General features: G+C 43.2%; 1 protein-coding gene across 1 annotated transcript; it reads right to left on the reverse strand.

Moving 5' to 3' along the window:
* Positions 1 to 1,407: 1,407 nt before the first annotated feature.
* Positions 1,408 to 10,002, reverse strand: LOC130382808 (glutamate-rich protein 1). Its single transcript, XM_056590719.1, has 6 exons — positions 9,608 to 10,002; positions 9,151 to 9,288; positions 8,717 to 8,866; positions 6,278 to 6,700; positions 5,525 to 5,716; positions 1,408 to 3,535 (listed from the first exon to the last, which is right to left on the reverse strand). The coding sequence occupies exons 1-6, from the start codon at positions 9,624 to 9,626 to the stop codon at positions 3,456 to 3,458; spliced, it is 1,002 nt and encodes a 333-aa protein (XP_056446694.1). The 5' UTR covers positions 9,627 to 10,002; the 3' UTR covers positions 1,408 to 3,455.
* Between the last annotated feature and the right edge of the window lie 3,014 nt (positions 10,003 to 13,016).

Below are 13,016 nucleotides of genomic sequence, written 5' to 3' on the forward strand. Positions count from 1 at the left end.
CATCAATGCACCACTCTAAAGATCCTCCCATTTCTCAGCGACTGCGAGCGGGAGGCCAACAGAGCATCTGTCAGTCAGCTGGACTTGGTCCTTGGCATGTCAATATCAAGACATCCGTTTGAAAGGGTACTACTAAATCAAAATAAGTCCAAAGTGCAATTGTGGTGTTTTGAGGTAGCAATCGCCTTCTTCGTTCCCTCTTTAAGGGCAAGTCATTTCTGAGTCAGCAGTCCATCGCTGCTGCATTACCTGGGGAGAGCAGGTAGGCTGCTTACACTTACTGAGGAACTGCCACCCGAGACACAAGCAGCCGACCATGTTATCTATGCACTGCATGCCAATGCATCATTTCAGTGCTGTTCCTTGTTAATACAGATAAGTAAAGGGACATTTGTAGCAATCCCAGAAACATCTGTTATTTTATAAACATTTAAAATTGAGTGCAGTGAAGAATATTTTAAGAGAATTCAGTTCAGCACTGGCCCAATCTTACCTGCAGAAACCGGAGGTAACCTGGAGTGAGTCGTGGCACTCTGAAAAACATGCTGATGGAGTGCGTGAGGACGCCCGGGTACGTCTCTCAAGATGGTTCTCTGAGTTATTCAGCCCCTTTCGGAGTTCCCCTGCCTGGATCCCTGGGATTAGGAAATCCACTGACAGAGGCGCTTGACTGGCCCTTTGTGTGTGTCTGTGTGTGTTTATTCGTTGGTGTGGACACCACTACCTGTAGCATGTACCTAGTGCAGGACAGCCTTGGCACACCGGCCTTATAACATCGCCCTCTGGTCATTACGTAAGACATAAACGCACAGGCAGCAGGGGGTAAGTGGATTACAGGAGGTTGGCAGGGCCACGAAGACAACAGTATAAGCAGACAGGGAAGTCAGACAGCAACATGCTACTTTGAGAGTGTGTGCGTGTGTTGCCTGTTTACCTGTCTGTCTGTGTGACTTTGTGTGCATCTGATTAATAGAGGATGCAGTAAAATCTGGCTATTAGCTGTGAACAGATTTTATTGTGTCTTGAGGTATGGCAAAGTTTAAAGAGGATTTCTACTGCCGCTTTAAACTCAAATTAAAGACCATGATGCAATAAACAGTATAGGTGACCGCACAGGAAGGTCAGAGGAGATAAACATAACAGTAAATAAGGAAAGAACGATATATGTTTGCGATATTCATTTTTTGAGGACACAAGAGAGATGTACTACTTTAAATCCAAATCAATATAAATACACAATAGCCTAGGCTAATTAACATTGTGGCACTTCTATACATGAGAATGTTTTCCTATAATGACAAATAATATCATGATAAATTACTAAATATTTAATATATAATGACCAAAAAACAATACTTGCACATTATTAACACAATAACTAGCATTCCAATGCTTCCATACGTAAAAAATGGAGGAGGTTGTTTCGATGTGATAATGCAGTGTCCTATTGATGCTTTTATAATAATTATATAAATTCAAGGAATTTAAACCACCAGAAACCTTTGTTTTGGTCACCAAAGTCTAAATGTCACTGATGGTCTAATGTCCTCAGAATCTTTACCTCTGAATGAACTGAAGCAGGGCTACTGTAACTAAAGGGATTCCAATCTAAAAGGTTCAACAGGTTTTGGTTGTACAGTACAAACACAAAAGAATGGCTCGAATCTGCAGTGTCAGCTGATTTGGCCATTTCTTTTCCGTATGTTTGCAGCGTCAGCACACATTTGAAGACTTTAACATCCTTAGACGCGGGTAGCCTCGGGGTTTTGAGCACTTGAGCAGAGTCCTTATAACAAGGAGGTTATGCTGAGGACGCCTCCCTCGGTGCACCGGAAAGAGTCAGCCCAGGAAGAACAACTGCCAACCGGACCTTCACCTCAACTCTGTGAGCGGAGAAGCCGAGCTGACCTCGTACCCTCATTGATTCATACGACGCGAAGATCTGTGAGGCCGCGGCCACGGATTCAGTGCTTCCCCGTACAATCTAAACACTGTGGTGAAACCGTGGAATGTAGATTAATGTCAAGAAATAAAAATAATATAACCTCCCTTAACCACCGAAAAAAAAATAACCAAAAAAGCAAGTGTGTGCCAATCACTACAAATACATGTGGTGTACTAAAGAAATACATACAAACAAAGCATTTTGGGTTAATGTGGGTTGCGTCCTTGTAGTCCCTGTCGGCTCATGCATCCAGAATGAGACCATTAGCCCCTTTGCCAGATGCCTGGCATCTGGCGGTGGGTGGCTTTTCAACGGAGGGCACAAATGGCGGCCCCCCAAAGTAATCTGCTGTAAGAATTCAGCAAGGCTGCAATGTTGACCAAAGTCACGAGTTAATTGCCACAGGTGGCTTTAAACAAACAAGCGGTATAACCCAGAAGACTTTTCCTGTCAATCCGGTTTTGTGCAATACGGGAATCCTTCAGGCGTCTAATGGCACTGCCAACCCTGGATAATCCTCTCTCCCCTTTCACCGACCTCTTCCCTTGGCAAGCGGGGCTCTCACGCACCATCAGGCCTATTAGGACAGACTACTGTGCAGATCCACAGGTCAGCCGTCTGAGCTCTGATCTCCCCCGGAGTTGTTTACTGGTCTTTCAATCTTGCGAGGTGTTGGTTCTGCACACATTGCTGGTTGGTGCACACCCGGTTCAAAAGGGTACGATACCAGTTACGTCACTCCTTCGGTTATTTCTCATGTCGATGTCCCGAATGACAACCTCATAACATAATCAAAGTTGTCTTTCACATAGGACATTAACAATTTCCAGATGGGATGAAAAGGCTTTATGATGCACCCTCTTAAATGGGAATGGCTCTTGTGAAGTGTCGATCTAAATGACAAGCTACCCAGTTAGCCGGTTGATTTTAAATGTCATGACATCTGCAGTCTGGGTGGCTCTTCAAGCACAACTGACATTTGGTTTTCTGGCAATTGAAGGCCGATAGGGGAGGACAAGTGTGATGCTAATAACAATTAGGCATCCAATTTAGACTGCATCAACCACTTGGTAAAAAGAAAATGTATAATGACTGGCGGTGCAGTGAAAGCTTGGGTCGATAATGACAACAGTTTAATTTTGGCGGGAGAAAAGATTGAATTGGGCAAAGATGTGGGGAACCTGGTTTTTCCGTAAAAGTGAGACAGATATGGATGGTACCAAAATGCAGCCGTTTATTAAGCAGTAGTTTGTTTAGGTGTTCCTGAATACATCTAACAGAGACTCAAGAGATACTTGCATAAAAAACATGGTTAGCACCTTCTCCTCATTAACAACAGTGAATTTGTATTGCTTGAATTTCTGATGGATCAAATTGGCATTGGCAGCTGACTTGACTTGGCCAATACATTTTGTTTTGTGTTTCCTATGGCTTGGCATGGTTACTCTTCAAGTCCTTCAGAAGCCTCTGGGTCTCATTCTCAAAGTCTTGCGGATGTGTTCTCAGATGGTCACTCCTTTGCATCTCTCTGCATGGGGAGAATGTCTGTGATCCAGTATCTGAACAGAGGCACCAATGCAGCAGTTTCTTCTGAGGGGAAAAAAAAAGACAAGCAAGGATGAGCCAGAATCTGAATAAAATGTTACAAAGCTGTCAGCAAGCATCCCATTCTCTGAAGCCAGTGTGGGGGGTGTTGCTAATCACAAGAACTCCTTTTCTGCTGCCAAAATCTTCACAACTCATGTTGTTGAATCTACAAATATTCACGCCCGCCATCTAGTTATGCATGTGTACAAATACGATCATTAATGTTTCTCCAGCGCTCTATTGGCTGCCCAAGGCAGACTTACTCTTCTTAGAAATACATCAAAAGAATCCAATATGGTCGGAATCCATTTTTTATATTCGCCCCCCCCCCCTACATTTCATGAAAAGGAAGAAGCAGTCGAACAGATGCATGAAGGAAACTTTATGGGTTGAACTACAGTGAAAAAGTATACTAGCTTTATGGAAGCATAGGTTTTCTTTGCTACGCTGTGGTCCACTGACTGGGACTGTCATGGGGGAGTGTGTGAGGGGTGCTTTGGTATGGAATAGAAGATACATTTTGTTCACACAAAAGGTGGGTTGCTCATGTGCCGTTTTGGCCGCATTACAAACCCCTTACTGCCACTTGTGTATGTCTGGAATAGGAAACTGTTTTGCTGTGCTGCATTGCAGTAAATCAAACCTGCTATTGGATGACAGTGACAAATTATTATCTACAGACTTCTCTTAGCGTGCCAGGAAGGTAGACAAGAAATAGGTCAGTATATTTTAAGCTTAGATTCATTGAATTCTGAATAGGGTTAGCTACAAAGGCATTCAGTTTGTATTGTTTAACATTTACATACAGAGGTTGAAATGTTAAATCTCAAAGCTTATCATATTCAATATACTATAACATTCCTTTGTTGCTTGAATGTTTTTAGCAATTTGAGCAGTTTGATTATGCCCACAGCTTTTTTTATTTTTAGCCGCCTTTCCCAGGACATATACAACATGGTATCCAGCAGAAGGAATAAGGCAGAGAGTCTGGAGGGAGGCACAATCTATTCAGATTATGTCTTTAAAGAAAGATCTTTGATACCTTTGTCTCAATGACTATAATACTTATACCATTATCCATTAAAATGTCATGGCCCAGTTGATAACATTTAAAATCCACCGCCATTTTTCGATTTTTCAGGACCTTATTTGGATGGTTTAGTAACAGTCAAGGGGCAAAACTAGAGAAAGCTCTATTGTGGGCTCCTTATTAGAAAATACACTACACAGAATGCTCTCTTTTGGATGGTTGGCACCTTGAACCGAATGTTTCACTGTGACTAATGTTAACAAAGAAACATGGTTCAGAAGACACAAGTACGGATGGGCTTGCCCGATATCTAGTCAGCCAACTGAATAAATGCATGCATGCATGCATTGTCTGAGTTGGCGTACACACACAGACACACACACAAACAGACACAATTTCTTTCACAATTTCAAACAATCATGTTTCACCAGGGCTACGTGTCCCCAGGAGAGTAACCATGCCAACATAACTATTTGTACGGCTGTGTATGAAGCCAGAGAAAGGAGGGCAAGCTGAGACACGCAATGTTTCTATAAAGAGCTCAGCTGTGAGTGTTGCAGCTATTTACAAATAAGGGCAGGTATGTAGCTGATATTAACAAGCCGTGTAATATTGGCAAGTCAGGGCAGGTGTTTAGCTGGGCAGGTATGCCCCTTACTAGACTATTGGCAAGTAACAGCATGTATCCAGCTACTATTGGCAAGTCAGGACAAGTGTGTGGCTAATAATGGCAACTAAAGGCAGGTACATATCCAATATTGGCAAGTAAGGGCCTGTATGGATCCAATTTTGGCAAGTCGGGGCATGTATGTGTGCCAATTGACAGGTAAAGGCAAGTCTGTGTCAAGTCAAGTCAAGACAAGTCAAGACAAGTTATTTTAAAGGCAGGTTTGTCCAAGTAAGGTTGGATGTAGGTGTTAGTGACTGCTGCCCAGCACAGGCAGCCATCTGTACCAACAGACCTGGAGCCAGGGGCGCGGCGCAGAGGTCCTCCAGGGCCTGGGCCAGCCTGCCAGCCTCTTTGCGCTGCACGAGCCCCATGAGTCGGGTGAGCTGCCTCAGGACTGACGGAGGGGCGCTTCCGTCGATCACGTTGCTCAGCAGTTTCTGCAGTGCTGCGGTTGGCAGAGTAGGCCAGTCTGGATGCACTGAGCCTGGAGCGAGAGGGAACGGCGCAGGGCATAGGATGGGAATTAGTACAGAAAAAAAATGAAACATCATAGCTAATTTAGGGTTAAAGAAAATGCATTAGTTAAATCAGACGCATAGACACATTTATGTTCTACAAAATTCCAGGCCTGGTCATTAACAAAAAATATGTTTATATGGTCGAAACCAAACGTAAAATATCATCACTTGTAGGAAAAGCATTTTCTGCCTATTTCTTCTTTAGGAATGACAATAAGGCAAGTGCGGCCTAATAGCCTAAATGTTTGGGGCAGTGAATGAGACCGAACAAACATGGGTCGGGTCAGCCCGACCCATTAACATGGTTACATTTAGATCCCTGTAACAAATGGATAGCAAGAAGCAGCCAGCTCAGGGTTCAGTCATTGCAAGTAAGCTCTAATGGCACGGCAATCAAATGATTTAAATAGTAATATTTAGTTGAATAGATCAATGTCAAACATTGTCACTTCAGTATAATAAAATAAAGTTGATTTATCTTCACAGGGATATTCCATGTTAAAATTGCAGTGCAACCAACCGCTCACCGTCTGATAGGTAGATCTCCATTGTGCTCTTGAGGAACCTTGACACCTCATCTGCACTCTTTCCCTCCTCCTCCTCCCCCTCCTCCTCCTCCTCGTCTCCTTCTCTCTGATAGGTGAACTCCAGAGCCGATGCCCGAGGCGCCAGGCCCAGCGCGTGCAGCTTCTCCTTGTGGCGTTTCTTCTTCAGCTTCCTCCTTCTGTTTCTGCTCAGGGGCTCCCCACCGCCGCCACCATCTCCCCCACCCCCCTCAGCGGTGGCATTGGAGTCTCGTGTGAGGTGTCTGGCTTTTGGTTCAGCCGCCCCGGTTGCTCCATCGATGGAGGAATGTTCGCGGGGGGCCCGCGTCTTTTTCCCCCTTCTTCTTCTGCGTCTCCTGTGGTCTTCGCTCGGTCCGTCTTGGTCTGTGTCGTCGCCGCTCTCTGCTGTAGGTAGCAGAAAGATAAAAAGTTTGATTTTGGTCATTACCTTTAGTTCACACCGTGTCTTGACATATAACGGGTGCATTGTCCGTACACTATACGATGCATTAGGGTGCCTCTTTGAACCCAAGGGAGATAGCTTTGACATGTCATAAGACTAACGCAAATTCCATATGGAAAATGTTGCTATTGGAAAGCAATTGAAAGTGTAAACATATCAGTTAGGAACTATAGTAAAAAGAAAAATCTATCTACTACATAAAAAATAGCATACAGGGTGTTCAAAAAGTCTATACAATTTAATAAATGAATTAAAATGGGTCCTTTGCGGACACAACACTCTTGTCCGCGTAAACGCTCTGTTTTCTACCCTCTCACATCTCCAGTGCCTCTCTGTAAGAGCTCAGAGCCCCCGGGGGCTACAAGGCAGCCGGACTGAGGGTAATCGTTGGTGGCAGGTTTGCACCACGAGATATCAGAACAAAACGTGAGCTGGAAAAATTTACAAACTGCAGTTCTGTGGGTAGCGATTGCTCGTTTCAGTGCAAACTCGTGGTCAAAAAGCAACTTCTGGTCTGTATAGATCTAAACTTAGCAACAGTGTTTTCCAAGGAATACTGGCACACTGGTAGATGGCTGAGAGTTGAAACACTATCTAGTATTCCCATGGACGATGGAGATGTTTCATTTGCCAGAGCATTTAGAAAATATGCATTATTTATAGTGAATTCAGTCATTAAAATGCAGTGGATTCAATTAAATATGTAGAAGAGTAATGCATGTCCATGTGCTTGTTTAGTATCCTAAAGGGGGATAGGATATTTGCAGCTGGGTGTACCACTTAAGGCAGCTACATCTGTCCTACAGTAGTGCAAATGGCATGGGCTTTGAGCCGTTTTATACAGTCTATGTGAGCCTAAAATAGAGCTGGCTCCACATGGTGGTGTGATGTGTTTAAAAGTTATTGTGGCAGTCCAAAAGTCCAAAAAGACGTTAAGAAAATAAACTTCTGGTTTTAGAGAATAATAATAATGCACATGGATGAAATTTGAGGTATTTTCTGCTAATGCATATCCTAAGTAGGTACACTCAGCTTGAATGTTTCATGACGTCAATTCTCTCCGCTAAACCAGTGAAACATAGCCTGGTCCTCCCTGACTCTGGTACTTCATTTCATTTGCACAGAGAGTCTGGACCCACTCAATTGACTAACGTTAACTCACTTGAAGGCGGGTGTCTATTGTAGTTTAAAAATATTGGCTCTGCCCAGTGCCACTCTGGATCTGCCATAACCAATCGCTAACGTTTGGTCGTGACGTATGTCATGCGCCGGGACCGCCCGGGAATCAGGTTGTGCGCAGGCTGTAAACCAACCAAACACTGTGAGTGAAGATGTCCGTCAACGGGGGCTGACTTTAACGTCATTGTTCTCAGCCACTCCCTCTGTTCGCTGATTGGACACACAAAATTTGGACGGAGAAAACCCAGGAATATATACACCGCAAACCCAGACGTAGTACTGAAGAAGGGAAATTAAAATTGAGCGGAAGTACTTAGGCGGGCGGGTGGAGCCAGGCTAAGTGGAACTAATGGAGGGAGATACAGAATACAGCCCACAACATTCAAAATAATTTCTTATATAGCACGCGCCACCCACAAAATCATTCTACCGAAACATAAATAAAAAAATCCCAACTCAGTGCAAGTTTATTGATTCAAAATATTCAAGATGTTTTTAATTACACTCTGGATCCAAACGTTGAGCTTTAATTCACCATAGAGTTTAATGTGACCGAGGTTTAGTGAGTCAATATCAGCCTAATTGTCGACAGGGTTAACGGTTGGATGTATATTTCAACAGTTTATCCCCTTTGCTTAGGTGAGGCTAGTAAAGATCCTCCCTACAAGTCACACTCACACCGTTTGATTGAGGTGGAGAATCTCTGACACGGTAAATGGAGCCTTAACTCCACGGCGAGCAGAGGCACGTCATAAATGTAAAGATAAGGACGCTCTTACCAGCTGCTTCCCCGTCACTATTTATCCTCTCCGGCTGGGGTTGTGTGACAGATTCCCCCTGGGGGCCCGCCCTGTAGTCTGCAGGTGGAGGCAGGGCTGTGTAAACCCGCAGGCCTGGATCAGTGCTGCTGGATAATGACTCTCCATCATCTAAGACACATGAAGAGGTACAGGGGAGGGTTATGAAACAAACACTGAAGGAGGAGGGAGAACTTCAACTGTTGTGGTGCTTGTGTGTAAGGGGCATAAAAAGGGGGATGTTTGTGCAGACTATACCAGACTTGAAGTCTCTAGAAACAGGAAAGTGATTAGCGCAAAATGAAACTGAAGGTTTTTCTATAAATTATTTCAGTGTAGTGTGTGGTGTGTACAGATGAAACAATCAACATGGCAATTACATGCACAGTATATATATAGTGTAATGTTGGGTTTACCTTTGACTGAATTCGGAAATGTTTTTCTTTTCAGAGCAGGTTTATTCGCCAATATCTCCACAAGATTAATAGGGTTAGGCTTATTTTGCTCCGTTGGAGCTTTATGGTAAAGCTTGTTGAGGACTTTTGATTGGAATACTGAAAGAAAGAAAGAAAGAAAACACTTACGATTATAATACTATAATACTTTTTCTTTAAATGCATTTGGTTTGCTTAGTAACACATAATATTATAGATCATTCAGAAAAGGAATAGCAAATCAACAAATATAAAATATTCATGTCCTACTGGGAGTGTACTATTTGCGGAGTTCGGCAGGTAGCACGTGTATTTGTTTACAACATATGCTCGCGATACTACAAATAACGAGATTTCGATTAGCTCAACAGCCGCGACAAACAGCATAGGCCATCTGCTCACTGGTTGAGAAGGTAGCTGGTGAATTAACAACACTCACCGTCTTTCCTTTGTGCCATTTCAACAAACGTAGCCTAATTCAATCTGATATGCACCGTGATACGAGGACAATGATGGTGGTTGGTTGGGTGGCTAGCTAACAAGCTAGCAAAGCATGGTGAACTAGCCAGAGTCCAAATTCATCGCACCAAAGGCTGAAACATACATGTTGAATAAAACAATAGGTTATAGGACATGCCAATGTAGAAGCATGTGACATAAGTGTTAAACAAGTCAGCTCCGTCTGATAAATTCCCAAACTTCCTGGAGACTTCAAGCCGCAGTGCCCATTTGTCCTGCAAGCTAACGAGCTACATTGACAACACGTCTCAATGAGAATCTAACAAGCACTCCCTCTGTGTCCAAAACAGGTTACTACAGCGCTGTTGGCCATGCGCACATCGAGCCAGCTCCAAAGGCTGCTCTGACAGTAGCGCATGGGAAGCGCGATGAGAATATCAAGTAGGTGCCACCCCATGGCTCAGCCTCAGCACCAGCGCCGGACTGAGTTCACATTTGCGCACTCTCCAAACTTAGCCTGGGACCTCAGCGTACGAACGGGGTTTGAAGGTGGAGGAACTGCCTAGAATGTCAGCTCTGAAAAAGGTAAAAACCGAACCTCCCTTCTCTCACATGTATAAATAGATGTTTTGTTAACAGATGTGGATCTTGAGCATCCCGAAATTTTTGTCTTAATTGTGTGAATTTAATAATATTTGTGAATAATTTGACGTGATGGGTGGGTTTTCAGAGCTAGCTTTTAGGATTCAGACATACTGGTTCACTTCTTAGTATGAGTTGCAATAACAGTAAAAATATACTCTGCCTTGCTTCTCTTCAAATTTTATAGTAGTAACCACATACAACTGGAGCATATATTGCACACTTGCATGCATAGCAAATTCCCCGGCTGACACTCCCCTTGCCTTGCCTAAATAGTGTGGAAAATAAACATAACTTTTTCGGACTGAAATTATTTGAAAGAGGTTAATATCTCATTGAATTTGCGTGCCGAGTCTGACTTCTCCTAGATTGTTCTTGGGGTAGGTTGTCAACTTGTCACACAAAAGCTAGACTTATGATCTATTAAGCTTGCCCTTGTCTGACAAAGCCCATTGTCAACTCCTTACTTGCAGTGGCTAAGTCCACTCCAAGTGAATGTCCATGTGCAGTTTGGCAGCTGACAGTTATCTCCTTGGTTGATGACACATATGAACAACACAAATCCTATAAGGCCGATAATTAGAGTTTTTTGATTAATTAAGCTGTGAGTCTCTGTTCCTGTGAGGGGTTGATTAACACTGCACAGCAATCAGGCTTGTTGTTTTTGTTTGGGATGATGCATGATTATATATGCGTATCTGGGGTGATAAGTGTGGTTGTGCAAGACACTTGTCATTGCCGTTGTCCCATCGTCAACGGCAATATGCATGAAGGGTTGATATCATCCCTTAGTGGTTCTGATTGAGTATAAACAAAAAGCAGAATGGAAGTTGTGTGAAATAAAACGCCTAGCTGCTTCACCCACAAACACACAGCTCTCCAAAGCGCACACTGAATGACAAAGTGTCAGCTGCCAGCTTTCACATGGTGGAACATCAAAATTCTAGAGGGGCTAAAAATATATAACTTTCATTGTGATGCCTGAAAAGCTAAATTTAGTTATTTCTGTACACTCAAACACCCCCTCTCCCTCCTTTTGCACATAAACACAGACACAAACGCTCCACCCCCCTCCTCCCTCCATAACATCTCTAGCTTGTGCCTGTATCCTCCTAGACGTAATCTTGAAGAATAAAGCCAATAATACCATAAAAGGCCTATTTTTAGTCTCTGTCACTGAGAGAGACCGTCATTTTCTTAAATGACTACCAGCTGCGTGGGTGAGTTTTCTAGTGCCTTCATCGTGACTCTGGATCATAGAGTGCTTGCTGCAGTACAGAAAACCAAACATGAGAACTGCATTTTCTAGGCATGGGACTTTGTTTAGTGCCCAGGATTTCCTGTTCATTTATTATGTAGGTGCTTTGAGATGAGCCGTAGCAGGCTGGCGGTTGGGCTTAGTAATCGCAAGGCAGCGTCACAATGGACAGAGAATGTAAATAGTAGGGTGAAGTGACTTCCTGTTCCTGTAATATTAACATTAGGTCAGTTTTATTTTCGTCTATGGCAGCAACAGCTTTGTCAATATATTATTTACATATTGAGTTGAGTCAATGGTGCACTGGGGCCCTGCCAGGGTTTAGGAATAGAACGGACAAATCATTAATGATTTGAGCTGTTTTATGTGGAAAGTTGGTCAAATTAAGGTGAAGAAGTGCTTTTTGGGTCATTGAGTTTGTGAGTGTTCGTGTTCCAGTTTCATGTTTCTTCAAATTTTAAATTGTGTATACCATCTGTTCGTATAACAGATAATAATAGAATAGAATTGAAGTCCAGCGTGATTTCAAATTCCTTCCCATCTTTCCTGGATGGGCATTCTTTACCTTTTTTCTTTACAAATCACATTGTCTTTCCGGTGGCTTTTACCCTACTAAACCTAACCTATATTATATTCCTAGTCGATAACAAGATCAAATGATTAGTAACGATTGGATCATATTTGACTCGTATTTTGCCTTTGCAATTCCCATGTATCCAACAGGATCAGATCTAGGATCAGATTGCATTGCCTAAACATCTCTCAAAGTCAAAAGGCCACACCGGTCTGGAGGCAAAACAATTGTATGTTGGCCGGTGACAGGTTGGTATGCCATTCGTGTCATCCCTGCAACCCTGCAGGCAACATACTCTTTCTCGGCCTAAAGCGATGCCACACGCCTACCCGCAGCCTCTAAGCAGATGGCGTATTAAACCGCATATGATGGTGAAGGATTCTTGCGAGATGGTGATATTTTTTTTAATCTTCAATGGGTTGAGGATGGGTTGGTTTTGTTTGATAAATGTGAGAATTTAGGGAGTAATTAGGCCAGTTTGGTACTTCTCAGCTATTGTGAAACTCATTTTGCGCTTGCGCAAGGATGGATGGTCACACACACACACGCACACGCAAGTCTTGTTTTCTTTCCTGCTTGTAAGTTGGCCAATAGACATGTCAGCAAACCAACACTTAACTTTTATTTACTCTTGCTGTTAACTTCCATCTTTGTCCAAGAATTCATCGAATTCAGTCACAGTACCGCTGCGTCCCCACAGCCATCTACGATGCGCTGCTGCTTGTTCAGCCTTTCCTGAATCATCTTTATTAAACAGCAGCGATGCCGAGGAGCAGAGCGAAGCCCTACACATGCACAAGGCCCTTCCTCACAATGCAATCAACCATAAACCTTGCTTAGAAATATGTTTTAGGCTTGAAAATGCTGATTCATATTGGGGGATAAGGTATGATGATTAATGGCCATTTTATTTTG

Source organism: Gadus chalcogrammus, chromosome 5, assembly GCF_026213295.1.
Source record: "Gadus chalcogrammus isolate NIFS_2021 chromosome 5, NIFS_Gcha_1.0, whole genome shotgun sequence".
Lineage (NCBI taxonomy): Eukaryota > Metazoa > Chordata > Actinopteri > Gadiformes > Gadidae > Gadus > Gadus chalcogrammus.

Excerpts from the sequence above, each read along its gene's own strand:
- LOC130382808 (XM_056590719.1), bottom strand. Across the intron at positions 5,717-6,277 it reads GGAGATCTACCTATCAGACG|GCTCAGTGCATCCAGACTGG; the intron begins GTGAGCGGTTGG and ends CTCTCGCTCCAG. Across the intron at positions 3,536-5,524 it reads CGCCGCGCCCCTGGCTCCAG|AAGAAACTGCTGCATTGGTG; the intron begins GTCTGTTGGTAC and ends TTTTCCCCTCAG.